Below are 25,601 nucleotides of genomic sequence, written 5' to 3'. Positions count from 1 at the left end.
CGGGGACGTTCGAGCCTTCCTGAATGGGCCGTTGTCATCTGAAGATAATCAATCTATCCCGAGGCTTACAAAGCAGCCAGGGTTAAAGTCTCAATTGAAGTCGGTATCGACCTAGTCGTGACTTTCCCAGATCTCCAATATAAATGGGAACGTGAACCACAGGTTAGCCAGCCCTACCAGGTTATGAGGTTGCACCTCCCGGTATTGTGTGACCCAGTTCTCCCAGGGCAGTTTGCATACCTGTACACCCTACGGTCCAGGACTGAGCTTATACTGCCAAGCCCAAAAATACAATGGCACTGCATCAGCGGAACCGGTTTGGCAGTTCATTCATTGCAGAGACGGTTCATAAATACCCACTGTAGTATGTCTGGAAGGACCAACCCTTACCATCACAATGGCACTCATTGTCGGACCCTGTGGGTCATTGCCTGGGGTCAGCTTGTCCGGGAAATGGACTTGACTTACTCCCGGGTAACTCGAGGGCACCCATGCAGTTACCCATATCTGTTGGGCTATGCCGCTCAGCGGATAGCAGAGATCCTCAGGGACCTCGACATGGAAGTCGTCCTAGGACTGACAGATGAGAACCCTTCCCATCTGTCTGACTAGGATGACTAGCGCACAACCCCGGAGACGGTGGTTCCCTGACGCCCGGAGACGGTATCAATTGGATATCTCTGGACCGATAACGGTCCAGCCAGATGTATCATCCGAACCGGTGCCGCTTCACTGAACAGATATCCCCAGGACTCCTTTGATCCCTGGACCTACCACCAATTCCCAAATATAAAGTGGGGAGGAATGTAGTTAAATTGCCCAGGGATGTCAAGCGTCCCGAAGACCCCTGACCGGACACTACCGGAAGTGACGTCGGGGCTCCCGCTGGAGCCCCAGTTCTAGACCTAGTCCCAACCTAAACGGACGTGTGAGTTGTTGACCACCCCTGTATTGGAGCTATTTGGAGCCATACACAGCCCAACGATGGCGTCTACGCTTGCCGTCGAGCCCGCGACGCGGAGTAGGTGAGCCAGTCATTCAGCGGACTGTGTTACATTCAGTTTTCACAACATTGGCGACGAGGATAAACTGGTCGGGGACGACTATGTGTGAACCACGTGCGATTTGGAAGTTCTCAGGAGTCTTGCTATTAAGGTATTTGTACCATTTTCGTCTTTTCAATGCAATTACTGCACGAGCTTCCTTGTCAATTTCTGGACTGTGTGACGTGGTCGACTGGAGTGTTGTACCCTACTCACTGGTATATGTTTTTCTACAATGGATTATAGATGTTCAGTAAAGTACGTCCAGGCGTTCTCAATACCAATTATTGTTTAGGAAGTCACAGTCAATGGTGTACAAATCTTCCTTGATAGCTTCGTAGTCTCCTCTCTGGAAATTTAGCTTCCTCACAATGATGCTATTGTTTAACGGATTGGTGTAGCATATCATTTTATATATGATACCCACATGGTCGCTTTTACCAATACTATCTAGGTACATGTACGCGATGTCTTCTATCATTTCCTCCTCATTTGTGAATATTAAGTCTAGTAGAGATGGGATTTGGTTTTCCCGAAGTCTTGTTGGTTGTCTTAGATGTTGATGCAGGAATTTGTTCCTAATATTTTCAAGAAATTTACTTGCGGGTTTTTTTCAGACCTGCCATTGATATTTGAAGTTCCCAATTAATTTCCTTGTAATTAAAATCTCTTAACAGCAATATGTGGGTTGGTTTGTTGTTGTGTATCCCATCAATAATTCTGTTCAGAAGCATGTTGTTTTCTTCAGTGCTGTTTGGGCTCCTATAAATACAACATTATATGAAGGATGTCTCTGTTTTGTAGCTTCATCTCGCATTTGACATAATCTAGACAATGGTGTTCCTTAATTTGTTCTGCATTCAGATTATTGGTAATATAAATAATGGTTCCCCGCGATTCACTACTTTCGAGGTATGACGTGTACCCGTCAATGTTGTACAAAGCTGTGTCGATAGGTAACGTTGTAAACTTTGGGACAATTTCAGTCAGGCATATGATTCCAGGTTTTTCTCTAGAAATGAGGTTTTCCAATTCAAGTATTTTGGTAGTGGTTAGAGTATCCACATTGGAGTAGTAAATTTTGATGTTTTGAATTGTTTCAGGGGGCTGTAATTTCATTGTTAACTTGTCTCCTAGTCTGTTTCCTCCCTATTGCCAGGAGGAGACATTGCTGTCATCTCTATTCATACGCCGCATACTTGATGCCCCTGGGTCACCGAACGGCGAGGAAATTATCGGTGGAGGTGATTTCGTGTACGCCGTCCCCGATACCGTACCCGATCCCCGTACCAGAAATTATGTTTATTACAGATTTCTCGACAATAAAATAAGCTGCAGTAATGATTGTGGTACGGTTAGATTTGGAATCCTTTGTACTAAAACGTATATTGTATAAATATTTTTTTTTCAAATGTCATTGCATAATTAATTTATGTTACCAGATATCCACTGCGTTATCTCACAAATGAGTGCAATAAATCAAGCGCAATATGGCTTATATTTGTATAATCATTTATTTGTCTTTTCAAGATCAAGTCCAATTAATTAATATTTGCTATTGGAAGTTATTACATTACTATTTATATGTTCAATATGTATGTTTGTTTCACAATTTGTCTTTGTAACTTTTTACTTTTTTTTAAAAGGATGTGAACTTTGCCGTGTACACTGTATGTCAATCGCACAGAGTAGTTTGTAAGGTACTTTAGCCAGGATCCCTGCAATTAATTGAAAATATTTTCTTTCCTATTTGATTGTATATATTAACGAAGAATTGATAATTAATTACAATATATGTTTAATTCTCAGTACTCATAACAGTGATACTGTTAGATTCTACATTCTTCTTTTTCTGACGACATAAATAATAACATGGAATGAAATTTGTACACCGAATTAACATTTTTGTGATAATTCAATATGAAATGTGTATATTTGCTTAACATATCGTTTGTTTTGATCCCAAATTGTGCAAAATAAAAAGTTCAGATGTTCCTTTGAAGATGTATTTGTGTTTGTGTTACTTTTGTCCCTATTTATTGTCTCTAAAGCATTTTTTCTTTTGACTGAAAATACAGATTATCAAAAGATGTAACGGAAGACACAAAAAATCTGACCACATTGATAAACCGTTTCCTTTGCATATATTTTCGAAACAGAAATTCTGAAAAAATCAGTGAACATATTTACTTCTGTGGCATACTGAACTAAGAGATCATCAAAAAACCGGCTGTAAGTGTACTAGAGTTAGCTCCCGTGGTACGGATTCGGGGAGCTTGAGACTGGTTGAACGCCATCGCCGTGATACATGATAAAGGCAAGATTTTGCAAATGCATCAACTAAATCTTTTAAATTCCTTTGCAATTATAATCATATGTGTATAATTTATTACGAGAATACAATAAATATCATGAAAAGCATTTAAATAGCTAGTTTGCATCAAAATTAATGAAATTTCACGGTTGATTACGGCGTACAAGAAATCACCTCTTGAAAAACGAATATTTGCAATTATGAGAAAAATAAAGAAAATTGTGCGTTGATATTTGACACAGGGATGTAAAATTGGATTCCAAATCTAACCGTACCACAATTATTATCGTAGCTTGTTTTATTGTCAAGTAATCTGTAATAAACATAATTCCTGGTACGGGGATCGGGTACGGTATCGGGGACGGCGTACACGAAATCACCTCCACCGAAATTATCCTTCTGCGAATGGACCTTGCAAGTCGCAAAACCGTACTATATATTTAGCTATCTAAATACGAAATATTTCTACTATTATATAATAAAAACATTATGCAAACAATTTAAAATATGTCCATATTATTTATGATCAACTGCAAACTTAAAATATTTTAACCGGAACTAACAACAACATACCACTTTACGGCAATGGAATATTGCAACCACGTTGGGAAGAGTTACACCAGATTGTCTTGTTGACGTTTTCTGCAGTTTTCTAGAGACCAAACCAGTGTCATTAGAAAAGAGGAAGGCTGCGAACGTAGGTTTAGGTCTGTATATCTGATAAGGTGTATAATCTTCAAACTTCAGAAAGGTGAAGAATCTTGGTTGTGTAACATGACTATAGACCGAATGATTCTGTCTCTTAAAATGAACCTTTTAACATTTTTATTACTTTGTATCTCTGATTTGAACATATCAATAAACAAAAATTATTTTAGAGACAGAATCATTCGGTCTAATATGACTACACTGATCCGCAGAGCTTGTAAGAAGCACAGCAGTGTGATGCGATCATTTACCGATGGAACATTGCTCAGTTTTCATGTTTTCTGTTACAATATACTGATATAGCACCCAGCGTTTTTCCTGGGTATTTTGGGAAATTGCCACCTAGTGAAAATTGGGAATTTTTGTGCGATAAAAGTAGGAAATTGGGAAAAAATTTAACGATGTTTATGGAAATTTTGGAAAAGGTAGAAATAAACAATTATCCTTCTCTAAGAATCATATAGAATGTATACTAAAATACGATGTTCAAACTTGGAATTTCCAGATTTTTTTGTTTCGTCACACAAAATACGCTTCAACTCACTGTTTTGGGAAATTTAGACATAGATTTGGGAAAAAATAACAAGAAATACAATTGGGAATGGGGCCGAATTTCGGCCCCAAATATATAGGCAGGAAAAACACTGGCACCATTCCATCTGTTAACTTATGTCATCAGTATTGCTCAAAATTCACACTTTCTTATGTCACATTTTTATGTTATTCATGCCAAAAACATGTTGCAAGTTGTTTTGTTTTTTTTGTGAGAAGAGAGGCTTTGCTATCACTTTTAACATAAATGAATATTTTTAGAATATTTCTTACTGTTCAGTGTTCATGCGATTTATTTTGGCGATCGTTAATTTTGTGATTTGCCGTCAGAAGTAACTATATTCAAATTACAAAACTGCTGAGCGAACTTTTCTTATTGGCAGAAGAAAATTGTCAACACCATAATTATTATGCACCATGAACAAAAGAAACAACTGATTTTAGAAATGAAAAGTGAAAAATGAAATAGGTGTTCAAGCAGTGTCCTGTTCGAGCACTGGTCAGGTGAGTCTACATGTAAACAGTAAAATGTACGTTTATTTGTTGAGTGTATATTTCAGCATCTTAATGATGGCCTCTGCTGAGGACGGAACTAATGCTGGTGATGCTGCCCAGGAAATGAGTCGTACATCAGCTGAAAAAGATGTCTTAGCTAGACAGATTTTAGATAGACCAGGAATCGCACAGATTAAACCTGAGTAAGACATTTTTATAAACATGTATAAATAAGAGCGCAGCTCGCATTATTTTCCTGCGATAGCAGTAGTCTGCATGTTGTCAAAGTGATTGGTAATCATTGGTACTTTCTGTGAAAAGTGACGTATATCATGAAACCAGAGGTTTAAATTGCCACTGATCATGATTCCTGTGCAATTCTCAGCTGTAGCACTCTTGATACCTGAGCTACTATTATAATTATGTACTCTCAAAAGAATTGCATGTGGAATAAAATCTTTTCACAATAATGATAAACACTTTTATTAAGAAACCAAAATGATCAAATTAAGTTAGCAAAATTAACACACTTGAAAAGTCCTGACTTAATTATTTTGCAGTCCAAAAACAAAATAAAATACTGAATCATTTAAAAAAATTCATATAGACAGTATACAATGTACGTACATGTACATGTATGTACACAAATGTACACACTTACTACACATAGTTGGGCGCAGATCTAGATCCTTCATTATATAATTGAAATGTATAATAATATGATTCATGTAAATAGCGAATATAATATTAATGTGACATTAAAAAATATAACACTATCCATGTTATTAACATTTTACGCAGGCCTGAATCTATAATATTAGAGTTTTGATTTGTATATGTACAAGATTGTGGCTGTGCTTTATAAGCTTTGCTGTAATTCATATTACATGTGATTAGATGTAATGGATATTCATACACGGTACTGTACATTATATACAAAACAATACAGTATCAATTTAATACCTGTGTTGCATAGCATCCAAAGCAAAAACCAGACAATTAAAAGATGTATGTGTATCAGGAGAGGAGAAAATATTGTGGCAATTAATACTGGCGCTCAAGCCCGGGAGGTCCAAATACTAGGAATAGCTGGATGCTGTATCAATTGAGCTATAATGTACCTGGTTGCTGATGTCCTAGTCCAATTACATCATTAATGGACTCCTTAATTCATTAAAATTTAATATCAATGTCTGGCATATACTGTATCATTTGATAATATTGATTCAGAAAAACACATTTTCTGATAATCTTAGATTAATCAAGATAGACCTCTACATGTTAATTATTACAAATGACCAATATAAAATTTGAATCAAAATGTATTTGATTATTCCTACTCAATAAGATTGAATCTGAAAGTACAATATAGCAAACAGGAAATGATGTTTTGATAGTGTTGGCTAACAGGACCTGGTATTGTCAGTGTATTTCTGTGATCAAACTGTTATTCTCCGTTTTAGGTTTCTACTGCTTGACCACAAGATTAAAATTTCAGAAGAATTTCTATCAAACAAAACAAAAGAGAAATTGGAAGCAAGCAAAGAAGGTAATAACATACATTATGTAATAGACTTTGAAACCAACAATTAGCCATAACATTTATGTTATATATGATATGGGCAATTCTTTTGATGATAAAGGATGTTACTGGGAGGAAACTTTATTTATTTAAAGAAGGTAATGGCATATAAATACTACCTGCATTAGAGGATAAATACTACCTGCATTAGAGGGTGACAGTACTAGTGCCTAGTGTCACCCTGAGGATATCACTGTTACCCGAGGCGAAGCTGAGGGTGACAGTGATATTCCGAGGGGTGACACTAGGCACTGTCACCCTCTAATGCAGGTAGTATTTATTTTATTATACCAAAAGTCTAGAAACAAAACTAGTTTTTAAGTATTTGCAATCTGTTGAAACATTTTAACTGATTTTAGCAAAAGTCGAACAGTCACCATCGGCAGTAGAATAGCATATCAGCTTCTACTCAGTAGCGCTAACTATCATTGCATTATAAAAAAAGAATACTCACAATAAACATTTAGTGAAAATTCTTGTTGTCTTGTCTCCTGCGTTTGTTTAAATCTTAACGTTTTTGTAAATCTCAATGAATTTTTATTTTGTCCCGTCGTCTGTTTACAATATTAGCAACGTCACGAAGACGCTTGAAATCGCATGTCTTCCGTTCACCTAATCACCAACGGGTTCATAAAAACCAACATATAGCGCTTTGACGGTAAGCGAAAAGATGTGAACGGAAAGCTCCATCCGTAATATGATTTTTTTTATTGATAAACAGACTTATTTGGCAAAACTATTACAAAATAATTCCAGATAAATTTGGAGCGTCGCTTCAAGAAAAAAAGATGGCGACGAAAAAAGAAACGAGTGCGCATCTTTTTCGGGCGGTTAATATTTTGCACTGTCAAAAATACACTATCACCCGTTGCTAGGGGGTTGCTACGAACGTGTCTATTGTTTCCTATTGTTCTAATGTTACCTGCCGTGTGATGTCTTGTAAAATACCAAATATCTCTCGACCAATCAGAATGCAGGATTCTCACTTGAGGTATGATAACATACATTATTAGTGGTGTTCCCATTAATCAAGTTCTTTGAGTATCGTTGGTTTGGGGTGTTTGACCAATTCAATTAATTGAGTAAGCAATTTGTAATCAAGTTTTGTTGAAATTTTCCGACATCATGATAAACGAAAGTGTATAAATAGCCGATCAGTAAAACAGGCAAGAAATGTCATTGAAAACTTGTCACAATAAATTGCTTTTGTGTGTTGTCACTCATATCATTTCAAATATCAAACGTCTAAACGATTTGAAAAGCGCATAAGCACTACGTAGTAATCTAAACGTTCAGACGAGTATGATTGTATTTGTAAAAACATTAGCGATCTGGGAACATGGCAACATTAGTAGAAGAAAGTTTGTACGATTTTCTTGAAAAATGTACATGGTCTTCAGTAGGACCAAAGAAAAAAATAATCAATTTTAATTGATCATTAATTGGTTACACAAAGCTGATGATTGATCATAAAATTTCAACTGATTCCCAACACTATACATTATAGACTTTGAAACCAACGATTGACCAGATATATGTATCTTTTTTTTTCTTGTATGATGATAATAAGATATCAAGCTGAAAACACTTATATAATAATCAGTATTTTATCGCAAACATAATAAAGCAAGTTCTGCAAATTGATATCATCTTTAAGTCATAGCAATATTTAAAGATTTGATGTTCAAATAATATTAACTTGGCAAATGTTGAAAAACTTAATCAGCTGCCTGGACTTGTATACCAAGCTCCTTTAATTTTGATTTGTCTGGATAGACTGTTTTAGTGTGGATGGGAATGAAGTGCAATGCAAGTAAAAGTAAGTTAAATTCATGTAGTTAACTTAAGAGATATTTGAGTTGTAGAAATGCTGAAACTCAAAGGCCAAAATAGAAAATAAAAAAGTTTTTGTAATTCATTTCTAGAAAAGACAGAAAATGGAGACAATGAAGGGGGCCCTCCACCAAGTAAGAGAATGAAAATGAAGCTGAAGGGAAGAAATAAAAACCGACCAGTCCATCAAAAACAGGATAGTTCTCTAAAGATGTGTCCTGCCATTCTACACGAGCAGGAATGTCGCTTTGGAGACAAGTGTAAGTTCAGCCACGATGTGAAGAAATTCATGGCTGACAAACCAGAAGATTTAGGTCCAACTTGTGTCAATTTTCAAAAATTTGGAAGGTGCCAATATGGAATATCATGTCGCTTTGGGAAAAGTCACATGACAGAAGACTTTCGTAATATTATAAATGAGAGTTTATATGCAGAAATGAAGACGAAGAAAGTAGTAAGGAATGTTCTAGACAAAGATTTGCAACATAAATTGTGGAAAAGAAAGTACAACTTTGAAAAGGCGAACAAAAACACAGCACAAATACAGAAAGAAGTTAGAGAGAGAGTTGAATTAGAAAAAGTGCAAAGAGAAGGAAAGAAACGTGTAGAATGTACAGACACAGCAGAAACAGACCATGGAAACAGTGTAGAAAAGGTGAAATCAGAAATAGGTAGTGACATAGAAAGCAAAACTGATAATCAGACAATATCTACAGAATCTGATGTACTTCTGCAAACATCAGATGGAACAAAACAGTCTGAAGCATCTGTTTGTCTCTCAGATTCTGAAGGAATTCGATTAAGGCCACAGGAAAAAAAACTGGTAAGTTGAGCATTATCTGTTTTTAGTATAATTTTTTACCTTCTTAGCTTTGTAACCTAGCTACAATACCAGAGCGTGTATAGTGTGTGTCTGCATGATTGAACTTAAAACTTTTGAATATATTCTAATATTGTACTTTGAAATTTCACACACATGTTTGTCGCATATATATATGGAAATATCTATAGAAGTTTGTAACTTGTAAAATTTTGGCTTATTAATTATAATGTGTATATAGGTTACTTGTTTATTTCTCCTGCAGATGCTAATTACAGATTTTTCTTTGCTTATTAATATGTAATAGATTACTTGTTTATTTCTCCTGATGTTAATTACAAATTTTTGTTTGCTAATTAATATGTATATAGATTACTTGTTTATATCTCCTGATGGTAATTACAGATTTTTGTTTGCTAATTAATGTGTATATAGATTACTTGTTTATATCTCCTGATGGTAATTACAGATTTTTGTTTGCTAATTAATGTGTATATAGATCTCCTGAAAGTAATTAATTACTTGTTTTTGTTCCCTACAGATTGACTTTTCCAATAAGCTGTACTTAGCACCTTTAACCACTGTGAGTATATTATGTATCATTCAGTAACTATTAGTTTACAGAGTGGGGTATTTACCACTGGTTATGAAGAAGAATATATATATAATTGGTTTGAAGTTTGGATAAATTACTATTCATGAATTTATGAATTAAAAGTAAAAGCAAATAGTGTATACTACTATAGTGTAAATTCAAAAAAAGTTGAGATACAAAATAATTTGTAGAATCTTATATTTTAACTTGATTGAAAGATTTTTGCCTGCTGGTTGAATATTGACAGTCAAAATCTTACAAATGATTTGATATCCTTGTTCATATGACAGATCCAAGTTCAATCCTTGTACGCTTATACTTGTACAAAAATGATGGAATTTCAGCTGTTTATAAGAAGCATTTTCACCATACCATCATTACAGAACATCATAATGCGTCAAAGTTCATGACATTTATGACAATGGCGTTGCATGTATTGATGACGTCATTTCATTTTCTAGCATTTGTGAGCTGTTTTTCTTTACCTTGGTAATTAAACAGTTATCTTTTCCTTGTTTAGCAACTGCATAATAACCCTAGCTATGAGATTTGATATGATCTCCGGTATTGATTTATTCAATTTTGGTTGAAAGTAAACATCTGAACCCTTGGCCGTCATTGTGTTTGCTATAATTATATATAATATGATAAATAACATGTATTGCCAGGTTGGTAACTTGCCTTTCCGTAGAATCTGTAAGGGGATGGGAGTTGATATCACGTGTTGTGAAATGGCTTTGTCAACAAACATCCTCCAAGGTCAGATGTCTGAGTGGGCACTACTGAAACGACACGAGTCTGAGGACCTTTTCGGGGTTCAGGTATGTCAAGAAAAATTTTAAAGGATTTATGCTTACAAAACTTTTATTTAAGCCCAGTGGTATAATTTATATATATGTGCCTTTTTGAAATACCGACTTTTGACTATATAGCAATGCTGTTTGGAGGGAGGTTGTTGAATTAATTGATAATCAAGGTTATAGAAATTTAAAGCAAGAATAAATATTGTACAGAACCTATTTACCTATGAAAGGAAGTTGTATCTTCTCCCTTTTCATTATTAGGGTTATCACCCTTTGATTAGGAAGTGGTACTTCTACATTTTTTGAACAGTTCATACAAATGACTTTTATTTTGTGATTAAAATCTATAAATTAATATTATATTGCCTTAAATCCTGCTGAATGTATTTGATAGATATGTGGTGCTTTCCCTGACACCTTGACTCGGTGCTGTCAGCTGATCAATGATGAGCTGTCTGTAGATTTCGTCGACCTCAACTGTGGGTGTCCCATAGACCTTGTCTTCAAAAAGGTACAATTTTAACTAGTAATGCTAGGTGTTTGATTGACAGTATTTCCAATATCAAAATAATTACCCAAATCATGCTCCACTGCTGACAAATGGTATATTTTCACTATCAAAAACAGGAGCAAGTGATTTAGTATTTTTATTCAGTTACAAAAGTTATTTACCTTACACCATTACCATCATTGAAAAGTTTGAGCTTCTAATTTTACTTTAAGTTGGCCCGAAGGGCCGGTGAGCTTATGTCATGGCGCGGCGTCCGTCGTCCGTCCGTCCGTCCGTCCGTCCGTCGTCCGTCCGTCCGTCCGTCCGTCAACATTTCCTTTAAATCGCTACTAGTCATAGAGTTCTGCATGGATTGTAACCAAATTTGGCCACAAACATCCTTGGGGGAGGGGGAACAGAACTTGTATAAATTTTGGCTCTGTCCCCCCCGGGGCAGGAGGGGCGGGGCCCAATAGGGGAAATAGAGGTAAATCCTATAAATCGCTACTTGTCCTAGAGTTCTGCATGGATTGTAACCAAATTTGACCACAAACATCCTTGGGGGAGGGGAAACAGAACTTGTATAAATTTTGGCTCTGGTCCCCTTGGGGCAGGAGGGGCAGGGCCCAATAGGGGTAATAGAGGTAAATCCTTTAAATCGTTACTTGTCCTAGAGTTCTGCATGGATTGTAACCAAAATTAGCCACAAACATCCTTGGGGGAAGGGGAACAGAACTTGTGTAAATTTTGACTCTGGTCCCCCGGGGGCAGGAGGGGCGGGGCCCAATAGGGGAAATAGAGGTAAATCCTTTAAATCGCTACTAGTCATAGAGTTCTGAATGGAATGTAACCAAATTTGGCCACAAACATCCTTGGGGGAAGGGGAACAGAACTTGTATAAATTTTGGCTCTGGTCCCCCGGGGGCAGGAGGGGCGGGGCCCAATAGGGGTAATAGAGGTAAATCCTTTAAATCGCTACTAGTCATAGAGTTCTGAATGGAATGTAACCAAATTTGGCCACAAACATCCTTGGGGGAGGGGGAACAGACCTTGTATAAATTTTGGCTCTGACCCCCCGGGGGCAGGAGGGGCGGGGCCCAATAGGGGAAATAGAGGTAAATCCTTTAAATCTCTACTTGTCCTAGAGCTCTACATGAATTGTAACCAAATTTGGCCACAAACATCCTTGGGGGAAGGGGAACAGAACTTGTATAAATTTTGGCTCTGATCCCCCAGGGGCAGGAGGGGCGGGGCCCAATAGGGGAAATAGAGGTAAATCCTTTAAATCGCTACTAGTCATAGAGTTCTGAATGGAATGTAACCAAATTTGGCCACAAACATCCTTTGGGGAAGGGGAACAGAACTTGTATAAATTTTGGCTCTGACCCCCCCGGGGGCAGGAGGGGCGGGGCCCAATAGGGGAAATAGAGGTAAATCCTTTAAATCGCTACTAGTCATAGAGTTCTGCATGGATTGTAACCAAATTTGGCCACAAACATCCTTGGGGGAAGGGGAACAGAACTTGTATAAATTTTGACTCTGGCCCCCCGAGGGCAGGACGGGTGGGGCCCAATAGGGGAAATAGAGGTAAATCCTATAAATCACTTCTTGTCCTAGAGTTTTGCTTGGATTGTGACCAAATTTGGCCATAAACATCCTTGGGGGAAGGGGAACAGAACTTGTATAAATTTTGGCTCTGACCCCCTGGGGGCGGGAGGGGTGGGGCCCAATAGGGGATTTAGAGGTTAATATTAAAATTCCTTCAGAAAAGAAACAATGAACCTGTATTCAGAACATTACTTGGCATTACAAACCAGGTGAGCGATACAGGCCCTCTGGGCCTCTTGTTACTTTAAGTTAGAAACATAAAAAAAATAATTATTTGCTTTCTCAAAAAATTCTAGGGCACTATGTCCTACATGGAATAATCGAAGTACTATTGCGCATGCACCAAAAGCAAAATAAATTAATTATATCATTTTTTGTGTTAATTAGATATATATATACATGTATATATACATGATTAAACACCAAAAATTGTTCAAATGATGAATATCATTTATGCTCTGTCAGCAATTGAGCATCTTTAATAGGAAATAATATGAGACGAAATAAAAATATTACTGATTTCATTATTCAATAAAAAAAAAAACCACCTTGTGTTTCATAGGGAGAAGGATGTGCATTGATGGGGAAAAGTAACAAGTTTGAACAGGTAGTTCGCTCCATGAAGTCTGTGCTTGATATCCCTCTTACTGTGAAAATGAGGACAGGGATATTTGACAATAAGAATATCGCCCATTACCTTATACCAAAACTTAAAAGATGGGGAGTCTCTCTCGTAACAGTGAGTATATAGATTATAGATTAAATGCTTTTATTAGCTCACCTGGCCCGAAGGGCCGGTGAGCTTATGTCATGGCGCGGCGTCCGTCGTCTGTCCGTCCGTCCGTCAACATTTCCTTTAAATCGCTACTAGTCATAGAGTTCTGCATGGATTGTAACCAAATTTGGCTACAAGCATCCTTGGGGGAGGGGGAACAGAACTTGTATAAATTTTGGCTCTAACCCCCGGGGGCAGGAGGGGCAGGGCCCAATACGGGAAATATAGGTAAATCCTTTAAATCGCTACTTGTCCTAGAGTTCTGCATGGAATGTAACCAACTTTGGCCACAAACATCCTTGGGGGAGGGGGAACAGAACTTGTATAAATTTTGGCCCTGACCCCCCGGGGGCAGGAGGGGCGGGGCCCAATAGGGGAAATAGAGGTAAATTCTTAAAATCGCTACTTGTCCTAGAGTTCTGCATGGATTGTAACCAAAATTAGCCACAAACATCATTGGGGGAAGGGGAACAGAACTTGTATATATTTAGGCTCTGATCCCCCGGGGGCAGGAGGGGCGGGGCCCAATAGGTGAAATAGAGGTAAATCCTTTAAATCGCTTCTAGTCATAGAGTTCTGCACGTATTGTAACCAAATTTGGCCACAAACATCCTTGGGGGAAGGGAAACAGAACTTGTATAAATTTTGGCTCTGATCCCCCGGGGGCAGGAGGGGCAGGGCCCAAAAGGGGGAAATAGAGGTAAATCCTTCAAATCGCAACTAGTCATAGATTTCTGCACGTATTGTAACCAAATTTGGTCACAAACACCCTGGGTGGAAGGGGAACAGAACTTGTATAAATATTTGCTCTGACACCCTGGGGGCAGGAGAGGTGGGGCCCAATAGAGGAAATAGAGGTAAATCCTTTAAATCGCTACTATTCATAGAGTTCTGCATGGAATGTAACCAAAATTGGCAACAAACATCCTTGGGGGAAGGGGAACAGAACTTGTATAAATTTTGGCTCAGGCCCCCCGGGGGCAGGATGGGTGGGGTCCAATAGGGGAAATAGAGGTAAATCCTAAAAATCGCTACTTGTCCTAGAGTTTTGCTAGGATTGTGACCAAATTTGGCCATAAACATCTTTGGGGGAAGGAGAACAGAACTTTTGCTCTGACCCCCTGGGGGCAGGAGGGGTGGGGCCCAATAGGGGACTTAGAGGTTAATATTAAAATTCCTTCAGAAAAGAAACAATGAACCTGTATTCAGAACATTACTTGGCATTACAAACCAGGTGAGCGATACAGGCCCTCTGAGCCTCTTGTTAGTAATTTTACAAAAAAATTAATGCTATAAATATAGCAAATGGACTGTCAAAGAAGTGGTGTAGCTATATAGTACATGGACTGTCAGAGAAGTGATGTAGCTATATAGTACACTGACTGTCAGAGAAGTGGTATAGCTATGTAGTACATGGACTGTCAGAGAAGTGGTATAGCTATGTAGTACATGGACTATCAGAAAAGAGGTGTAGTAACTGCATATGATACTCTTTCAATATGATCATATAAGCATAAATGCATTTCACAGATCCACGGACGGTCGAGGGAGCAAAGATACACTAGGCTTGCTGACTGGGAATACATTGATGAATGTGCCAAGCTAGGAGCTCCTATGCCAGTTTTCGGTAAATTGTGTTTTCTTCTTCAAACATTTTCATTACATAAGTGGGTTTTTTGCTCACCTGGCCCGAAGGGCCGGTGAGCTTATGTCATGGCGCGGCGTCCGTCGTCCGTCCGTCCGTCCGTCCGTTCATCCGTCCGTCAACATTTCCTTTAAATCGCTACTAGTCATAGAGTTCTGCATGGATTGTAACCAAATTTGTCCACAAACATCCTTGGGGGAAGGGGAACAGAACTTGTATAAATTTTGGCTCTGGTCCCCCAGGGGCAGGAGGGGCGGGGCCCAATAGGGGTAATAGAGGTAAATCCTTTAAATCACTACTTGTCCTAGAGTTTTGTTTGGTTTGTAACCAAAATTAGCCATAAACATCCTTGGGGGAAGGGGAACAGATCTTGTATAAATTTTGGCTCTGATCCCCCGGGGGCAGGAGGGGCGGAGCCCAATAGGTGAAATAGAGGTAAATCCTTTAAATCGCTACAAGTCATAGAGTTCTGAATGGAATGTAACCAAATTTGGCCACAAACATCCTTGGGGGAAGGGGAACAGAACTTGTATAAATTTTGGCTCTGACCCCCCGGGGGCAGGAGGGGCGGGGCCCAATAGGGGTAATAGAGGTAAATCCTTTAAATCGCTACTTGTCATAGAGCTCTGAATGGAATGTAACCAAATTTGGCCACAAACATCCTTTGAGGAAGGGGAACAGAACTTGTATAAATTTTGGCTCTAACCTCCCGGGGGCAGGAGGGGCAGGGCCCAATAGGGATAATAGAGGTAAATCCTTTAAATCGCTTCTTGTCATAGAGCTCTGAATGGAATGTAACTAAATTTGGCCACAAACATCCTTTGGGGAAGGGGAACAGAACTTGTATAAATTTTGGCTCTGGTCCCCCTGGAGCAGGAGGGGCGGGGCCCAATAGGGGAAATAGAGGTAAATCCTTTAAATCGCTACTTGTAATAGAGTTCTACATGAATTGTAACCAAATTTGGCCACAAACATCCTTGGGGGAAGGGGAACAGAACTTGTATAAATTTTGGCTCTGGTCCCCCGGGGGCAGGAGGGGCGGGGCCCAATAGGGGTAATAGAGGTAAATCCTTTAAATCGCTACTAGTCATAGAGTTCTGAATGGAATGTAACCAAATTTGGCCACAGACATCCTTTGGGGAAGGGCAACAGAATTTTTATAAATTTTGGCTCTGACCCCCCGGGGGCAGGAGGGGCGGGGCCCAATAGGGGAAATAGAGGTAAATCCTATAAATCACTTCTTGTCCTAGAGTTTTGTTTGGTTTGTGACCAAATTTGGCCATAAACATCCTTGGAAGAAGGGGAACAGAACTTGTATAAATTTTGGCTCTGACCCTCTGGGGGCGGGAGGGTTGGGGCCCAATAGGGGATTTAGAGGTTAATAATAAAATTCCTTCAGAAAAGAAACAATGAACCTGTATTCAGAACATTACTTGGCATTACAAACCAGGTGAGCGATACAGGCCCTCTGGGCCTCTTGTTGTATCTTCCATCTGCAAAATGCTTATAGGAATTAGATCATTAAAGTTGCATAATGTAAATCAATTCTATTTTGGTGTGCGATTCAATTTCATGTATTTAGTGGAGGAAAATTAATCACTGAGAAAAAGTCTGAAGAATGTTTTAATAAGTAGATCTATTCAACAATAAATGGGAATTATCTCTTGTGTTTGAAGTTTTATGTTGTATTTCTACATTTTTGAGGGAAAATTAATGATATAACATTCCATACTCAAGAGCAGATAACTCCATTTATAATATGACAAAATATATGTCAACATCCTGGTATCAATAGTATATATACCAGGCATACAATTACCTAGCTTTTTCATTACATAGGCTAAAGATGAGCAATACCAAATGTAAACAGCAGTTGTGATAACAGAAAAAGAGAACAATACCTTTGACTACATTTTTGGTGAATATATAAGCAATTATATTTCACTCCAGCTTTTGACCAATTGGAATGCAGCATTGACAGTAAAAATATAATTATGATTGTTACATCATTAGTTTTTGCATGGTTTTGTAGAAATATGTTGTTATACTCACAAAATTACGGCGTAATAATTGCAAGGGCAAATAACTCTGTAAAATACAATGGTGGAATAACCTTTGGCAGAACTAGTGGTGATGGTCTTCTATAAATGGAAGCAAGAAAAAATGTAATAAATATAATATTCCTTGTTTCTTGATGAATACCAATAATATTTCATCTTGTGAGGTGGAAACTTTCTTATTTTTCACTCATAAAAATATCAAAGTTTCAACGTGGCTCGATGAAATATACATGTAACTGGTATTCACCAAGAAAGAAGGAATATCCTGTATGTGTTTGGTTGTCAGGTAATGGTGATCTTTTATCATACGAAGACTTGGATGCCTGCCTTAAGACTAATGCGAGTGGAGGAATGGTGGCTAGGTTGGTATATAAATGTTAAAAATTCATTTTCGATTTTAATTTTTAGCTCACCTGGCCCGAAGGGCTGGTGAGCTTATATAATTATGTCATGGCGCGGCGTCCATCGTCCGTCCGTCCGTCCATCCGTCCGTCAACATTTAATTTAAATCGCTACTAGTCATAGAGTTCCGCATGGATTGTGACCAAATTTGGCCACAAACATCCTTGGGTGAAGGGGAACAGAACTTGTATAAATTTTGGCTCTGAACCTCAAGGGGCAGGAGGGGCGGGGCACAATAGGGGTAATAGAGGTAAATCCTATAAATCGCTACTTGTCCTAGAGTTCTGCATGGATTGTAACCAAATTTGGCCACAAACATCCTTGGGGGAAGGGGAACAGAACTTGTATAAATTTTGGCTCTGATCCCCCTGGGGCAGGAGGAGCGGGGCCCAATAGGGGAAATAGAGGTAAATCCTATAAATCACTACTTTGTCCTTGAGTTCTGCATGGATTGTAACCAAATTTGGCCACAAATATTCTTGGGGGAAGGGGTACAGAACTTGTATAAATTTGGCTCTGACCCCCCCGGGGGCAGGAGGGGCAGGGCCCAATAGGGGAAATAGTGGTAAATCCTTTAAATCGCTACTTGTCCTAGAGTTCTGCATGGATTATAACCAAATTTGGCCACAAGCATCCTTGGGGGAAGGGGAACAGAACTTGTATAAATTTGGCTCTGACCCCCCGGGCGCAGGATGGGCGGGGTCCAATAGGGGAAATAGAGGTAAATCCAATAATTCACTACTTGTCCTAGAGTTCCACATGGATTGTAACCAAATTTGGCCACAAACATCCTTGGAGGAAGGGGAACAGAATTGGTATAAATTTTGGCACTGACCCCCCAGGTGAAGGATGGGCGGGGTCAAATAGGGGAAATAGAGGTAAATCCTATAAATCGCTACTTGTCCTAGAGTTCTGCATGGATTGTAACCAAATTTGGCCACAAACATCCTTGGGGGAAGGGGAACAGAACTTGTATAGATTTTGGTACTGACCCCCCCCGGGAGCAGGAGGGGCGGGGCCGAATAGGGAAATAAGAGGTAAATATTCAAATTCCTTCAGAAAAGAAACAATGAACCTGTATTCAGAACATGACTTGTCTTTACAAACCAGGTGAGCGATACAGGCCCTGTGGGCCTCTTGTTTTTAATTGCTTCCTTATCTTTAGATCATTTTTAGCTCACCTGGTCCGAAGGACCAAGGTGAGCTTATGCCATACCGTGGCGTCCGGCGTCCGTCGTCCGTCGTCCGTCGTCCGTCGTCCGTCCGTCCGTCCGTCCGTCAACAATCGACTTCTTCTCCATAACCGCTGGTCGGATTTCAACAAAATTTGGCTGGTAGCATCCTTATGGGCTACTCACTGAAAATTGTACAAATGATGGGGCTGACCCCCCAGGGGCCTGAGGGGCGGGGCCAAAAGGGGTCAATTTGGCTATTTCCATATAAACGACTTCTTCTCTGAAACCAAGCATGGGATAGCACCCATAATGCAATGGTAGCATCCTTATAGGGTGGGGATTCAAAATTGTACAAATGATGGGGCTGACCCCCCGGGGGCCTGAGGGGCGGGGTCAAATGGGGTCCATTTGGCTATTTCCATATAAACGACTTCTTCTCTGAAACCAAGCATGGGATAGCACCCATAATGCAATGGTAGCATCCTTATAGGGTGGGGATTCAAAATTGTACAAATGATGGGGCTGACCCCCCGGGGGCCTGAGGGGCGGGGTCAAATGGGGTCCATTTGGCTATTTCCATATAAACGACTTCTTCTCTGAAACTAAGCATGAGATAGCACTCATAATGCAATGGTAGCATCCTTATAGGGTGGGGATTCAAAATTGTACAAATGATGGGGCTGACCCCCCGGGGGCCTGAGGGGCGGGGTCAAATGGGGTCAATTTGGCTATTTCCATATAAACGACTTCTTCTCTGAAACTAAGCATGAGATAGCACTCATAATGCAATGGTAGTATCTTTATAGGTTGGGGATTCAAAATTGTACAAATGATGTGGCTGACCCCCGGGGGGCCTGAGGGGCGGGGTCAAAAGGGTTCAATTTGGCTATTTCCATATAAACGACTTCTTCTCTGAAACCAAGCATGGGATAGCACCCATAATGCAATGGTAGCATCCTTATAGGGTGGGGATTCAAAATTGTACAAATGATGGGGCAGACCCCCGGGGGGCCTGAGGGGCGGGGTCAAATGGGGTCAATTTGGCTATTTCCATATAAACGACTTCTTCTCTGAAACTAAGCATGAGATAGCACTCATAATGCAATGGTAGTATCTTTATAGGTTGGGGATTCAAAATTGTACAAATGATGTGGCTGACCCCCCGGGGGCCTGAGGGGCGGGGTCAAAAGGGTTCAATTTGGCTATTTCCATATAAACGACTTCTTCTCTGAAACCAAGCATGGGATAGCACCCATAATGCAATGGTAGCATCCTTATAGGATGGGGATTCAAAATTGTACAAATGATGGGGCTGACCCTCAGGGGGCCTGAGGGGCGGGGTCAAAAGGGGCCAATTTGGCTATTTCCATATAAACGACTTCTTCTCTGAAACTAAGCATGGGATAGCACCCATAATGCAATGGTAGCATCCTTATAGGATGGGGATTCAAAATTGTACAAATGATAGGGCTGACCCCCCGGGGGCCTGAGGGGCGGGGTCAAAAGTGGTCAATTTCCATATAAATAACTTTTTCTCTGCAACTTAACATGGGATTACGCTCATAATGCAATGGTTACATCCTTATAGGGTTTGAATTCAAAATTTTGCAAATGATGGGGCTGACCCCCCGGGGGCCTGAAGGGTGGGGTCAAAAGGGGTCAATTTAGCTATTTCCATATAAACGACTTCTTCTCTGCAACTAAGAATGGAAGAGCACTTATAATGCAATGGTAGCATCCTTATAGGGTTGGGATTTGAAATTGTACAAATGGTAGGGCTGACCCCCGGGGCCTTAGACGGCAATAGATGCGAGGTCAAAAGGTCAATTAGGCTACTATTTTCATATAAATTACTTTGTCTCTGAACCTTTGTATTGGATAGCATATTTGTATGGTATCAATAGCATCATTGTATGGTTGTGATTCAAAATTAAACTTTGGGGGTCAATTTTGCTTATTTTTCTAATTGTCTGAGTCTTGTGATAATTACTAACAAAAAACCAGGTGAGCGATACAGGCCCTCTGGGCCTCTTGTTATTACAAAGTCATTATACTGTTTAAAAGATTTGCTTTTCGTTGACTTAATGACAATGAAAATAAACATTTTTTAATCTATATCGATTGCAAAACAAGTTAAACAGCTTATACAAATCACTTTTGATGGCCCATATGATAGTGTGCAATTAAATGCAAGGGGTGTTAGAGTGGGAGGAAACAGGAGTGCCCAGAGAAAACCCATGTGATCGGGCTGGTGCCTCCTGACCTTTTCACGTCCATGCTGGGGGTTGAACCCCGGCCGACTAGGCGAGAGGCAAATAGCTAAGCTACTACACCACATTTACAGTACACTCAAAGAGAAGTAACTGGAGAAGAACGGCCTGTCACTTGACTATAACTAGGTCCTCTATATACACACTACATAATTACAATTCTTAAACCAAATGTCATCTGGTTTTTAGGGGAGCTTTGATAAAACCTTGGATTTTCACTGAGATGAAGGAGAGACGCCATTGGGATATATCTGCCAATGAAAGATTTGATATGCTCAAGTCTTACGTCAACTTTGGGCTGGAACACTGGGGGTCTGACCTTCAAGGCGTGGAAAACACACGGAGGTTTCTGTTAGAATGGCTGTCCTTCTTATACAGGTCAGTCCCTCTTAGCTTGGTTTGGCTGTTTGATACACCACAGAGGTTTGGTTTATTTCAATTGTTACATCGTTATTTAACGTCTGAATTCATCTTTGTTGTAAGAGATTATTACATGACCATTTTGATATATCTCATCCGTTATCAGCTGTACCCAGGGTCCAGATATGTGAATAGAACTGATTTCAATAAATATAGTTTAAATGCCAATTTGCTTGCCAATCATTAAAATATATAATTATCTTCTTTATTCATCACTCTGGGTGTATGTAAAATAGCAGAATAATTCGCTAAATTCAAACTAATTTGCGATATTTACAGAGGCAGATGCGTAGAAAATGATGGTTTTAGAAGATACTTTAATTAAAAGAAGATTCCTTATTTTCAAATTCCTATCAATGAATTCAGATTATACAAACTTTCAGCAAAAATCAAATGGTAAACTGTTAAATTTAAGAGATATCTGCAAGATGAATTGAACTTGCAGGTACATACCTGTGGGGGTTCTGGACCAAGTGCCTCAGAAGATCAATGAAAGACCACCGTACTATGTTGGAAGGAATGACCTGGAAACTCTCCTGGCCAGCTCCAACTGTGGTGATTGGATCAAGATAAGGTTGGTTAAAAAAGAAGTTCATCTGGGTTAAGGTTTTATTAGTTTGACGTTCTCTTAACAGCCTTGGTCATATAAGAATGTGCCAGGTTTGTTGGTGGAGGAAGGCTGGAGTACCCAGAGGAAAACTACTGACCAGCGGACATCTTGGATTTTGGTGGTAGGAGTTTGTAACTGCCATTTCTTAAACGGTGAAATTTCCCTTTGTGCTTTCATTATTTGAAATGGAGAAAGAAAAGAAGAGAAAAGCTGAAAAAAATATTACTTTTTCTATTATCAGACATGAATCATTCTTTCGGATCTCTTGTTATTAAACAGCTACCTGTAGAACAAGTAAAATTCAAATGTATTGTTTTGTTCCAAAATTCAAGATGGTCACTTTTACCACCATCTTGAAAACACATTTTGAACTCTATAAGTTTAACCAGTGTGATTAAGCTGAAACTTAGCTGAAATGATCCTGTTATGGTCCCGACCAAGTTTTACTCTTTTTGTGTCATTCCTAAATCCAAGATGGCCACCATGACACCATATCTTATTAATTTCCTATGCAACTGTTCCCAAGGTTGTCAAATGATCGTTAAAAAAAATATGTCTGTTTAGGGTTACCTGACCAACCCTAATTTTTTACCCCAAACCTAATTTTTTACCCCAACCCTAATTTTTTTCCAACTTTTCTATGAAAATGAATTAAAAGTCTGATTTTGATCTCAAACTCCGGTTCCAAAGATTATTTTAAAGTGAAAGACACTGAAAAAAATGTTTGCCAATGTAACCCAAAATCGACATTTTTTTTGGCCTTATGGGACATTTGTCCATGCATGCATGGTGTTTACACGCTTGAAAAGATTTGTATGGTTCTTGATTATCATAATGACATTTATTAGAGATTTAGAAAATTGGTAGACAAAATACTATGATATCAAAGAGTTTCATATATATCTAATATTACAAAAGGATTATAAAATCAGTATTTCTTTGTCCTTGTCTGTGGTGTTACGATGAATATAGTGTTACCTAGACTAAATGACATATCATTCAACATAACTTTATTTCATATTTGTATTTTTTTCAGTGAGATGTTGCTTGGCCCTGTTCCTGAAGGATTTAACTTTCTTCCTAAACACAAGGCCAATGCCTATAAATAAGGAGAGATCATCACAATTATATTATTGATATTACTAAGCATACAGAATTACCATCAATTCATTGTGAAAACCAAAATAAGTGTCTTGCAAACTGGCTGTGGAAACTGTTATAGAATAGAATGAACTTCCTTTTATTCAATGCACTCGGATATAAACCAGGATTTTATTGGCTGGATGCACTCGAATATAAACCAGGATTTTATTGGCTGGATGCACTCGAATATAAACCAGGATTTTATTGGCTGGATGCACTCGAATATAAACCAGGATTTTATTGGCTGGACCCTTACAGAAATATAAGGCCTCTGGCACACAGTTGCAGCAATATTGCAGCAATATAGCGGCAATATTGCTGCAATACATACTTTTTGTATGCAAATGAGTTTGCTGCACACACTTGCCGCACCATAGCCGCACACACTTGCTGCAGCAAAGCAGCACACTCATTTGCCGCAACAAAGCCGCACATAGTTGTGGCACCATTGCCGTTATGCTTCCTGGTTTATATTTAAACAAGTACAAAGGTAAAAACAGAAAAGTTTGAAAAATCACAAGACTCATTCTTTTGATTCTTGGTACATGTACATGTATTACGCAATGACCTTTTGAATTCATTTGATGATGAAATTGGTCTTAATCTTGACCAAGAATTACCTTGTCAGCTTCAAATAAGAATAATTGTTTTGGGAAACATGATAAGAATAAAGATAAATTTACATGCACATTTAAGTGTTTGTGACATAAAATGACTATTAACCAATAAAAACAATTATATTGCTTAAATTTCACCAACAAACCTTATCAAATCCAATGGCACTATCAGACTACATCCACTTTTAACTTTTCATAAATCCAATGGAAGAAGTTTCCATTACCTCTGTCCTTCATACACCACAACCTCTTGAATCAATGTTTGAATTGAAGGTCAACTGATTTTAACCTTAAGCAAAGGATTATGGGAGTACCCATAATTCTTTGTTATACTGCGGCAATATAGCAGCAATATTGCCGTAATATTGCGGCAACCTTCCTAAGGTTTTCTGTGTAGAATGCTTCTAGTACAATTTGCGGCACTATTGCTGCACACAGGTTTTTAAAGAAAACTTTCTTGCACAAAAGCCGCAATATTGTGGCAATATAGCTGCAACAAAATATTAGTGCTGCAATAGAACCAGAATGGTGCGGCTAGCCGCCCTAACCTGCTCAATTGCCGCAGTAACTTGCTGCACACAGATCAGTGTGCCGCAATATAGCTGATATATTGCTGCACACTTAAGCTTTCTGTAAGGGGATGCACTCGAATATAAACCAGGATTTTATTGGCTGGATGCACTCGAATATAAACCAGGATTTTATTGGCTGGATGCACTCGAATATAAACCAGGATTTTATTGGCTGGATGCACTCGAATATAAACCAGGATTTTATTGGCTGGATGCACTCGGATATAAACCAGGGTTTTATTGGCTGGATGCACTCGAATATAAACCAGGGTTTTATTGGCTGGATGCACTCGAATATAAACCAGGATTTTATTGGCTGGATGCACTCGAATATAAACCAGGATTTTATTGGCTGGATGCACTCGGATATAAACAGATGTAATTGGCTGGATGCACTAGAAACATTTTCGTTATATTGCTTACCAAGGACATAGATAATTATGACATACATGTACATGTATATACATAATCCTTGTTGCTAACAAATCATTGATGTGATTTCTAGAATGTGCTGATCTATCAGAATTGTGAATTTGAAGACTGCGTTTATGATAATAAAACTGAATTAAAATTAACTTTTTTTTAAATTATTTTTTTATTTTAACCCACCATCATACAATAATGAGCCATTCAAACTACCTTTCGGCTGTTGTACTGATTTGATCCGTCCATCCTCCCATGCTTTAATGTATAATTGTTGACTTAGTTTTAGGTTACCGTATGTGTTTCTATGTTGACGTAGTTTGAGGTCAGTATGTGTTTCTATATGTTGACAGAGTTTAAGGTCAGTACAATGTATGTGTTTCTATATTAACCGAGTTTAAGGTCAGTACAATGTATGTGTTTCTATATTAACTGAGTTTAAGGTCAGTATGTGTTTCTATATTAAACGAGTTTAAGGTCAGTACAATGTATGTGTTTCTATATTAACCTAGTTTAAGGTCAGTATGTGTTCTATATTAAACGAGTTTAAGGTCAGTACAATGTATGTGTTTCTATATTAACCGAGTTTAAGGTCAGTATGTGTTTCTATATTAAACGAGTTTAAGGTCAGTACAATGTATGTGTT

The 25,601-nt window shown here is 38.6% G+C and overlaps 1 protein-coding gene across 2 annotated transcripts; it reads left to right on the top strand.

The window, feature by feature from the left end:
* The first annotated feature begins 3,937 nt into the window (after positions 1-3,937).
* On the top strand, positions 3,938-24,411 carry LOC138314144 (tRNA-dihydrouridine(47) synthase [NAD(P)(+)]-like). 2 transcript variants are annotated; one of them, XM_069254320.1, is made up of 13 exons: positions 3,938-4,064; positions 5,178-5,315; positions 6,576-6,661; positions 8,620-9,350; positions 9,889-9,930; positions 10,611-10,763; positions 11,140-11,256; positions 13,406-13,582; positions 15,149-15,245; positions 17,610-17,685; positions 21,360-21,548; positions 22,036-22,164; positions 23,237-24,411. In XM_069254320.1, the coding sequence occupies exons 2-13, from the start codon at positions 5,185-5,187 to the stop codon at positions 23,307-23,309; spliced, it is 2,001 nt and encodes a 666-aa protein (XP_069110421.1). In that variant the 5' UTR covers positions 3,938-4,064; positions 5,178-5,184; the 3' UTR covers positions 23,310-24,411. The 2 variants fall into 2 exon arrangements, with proteins under 2 accessions (XP_069110421.1, XP_069110422.1); XM_069254321.1 differs by lacking the exon at positions 13,406-13,582.
* Positions 24,412-25,601: the final 1,190 nt, after the last annotated feature.

Source organism: Argopecten irradians, chromosome 2 (genome assembly GCF_041381155.1).
Source record: "Argopecten irradians isolate NY chromosome 2, Ai_NY, whole genome shotgun sequence".
Taxonomy (NCBI): domain Eukaryota; kingdom Metazoa; phylum Mollusca; class Bivalvia; order Pectinida; family Pectinidae; genus Argopecten; species Argopecten irradians.
This window is presented reverse-complemented; position numbering and strand designations above follow the sequence as displayed.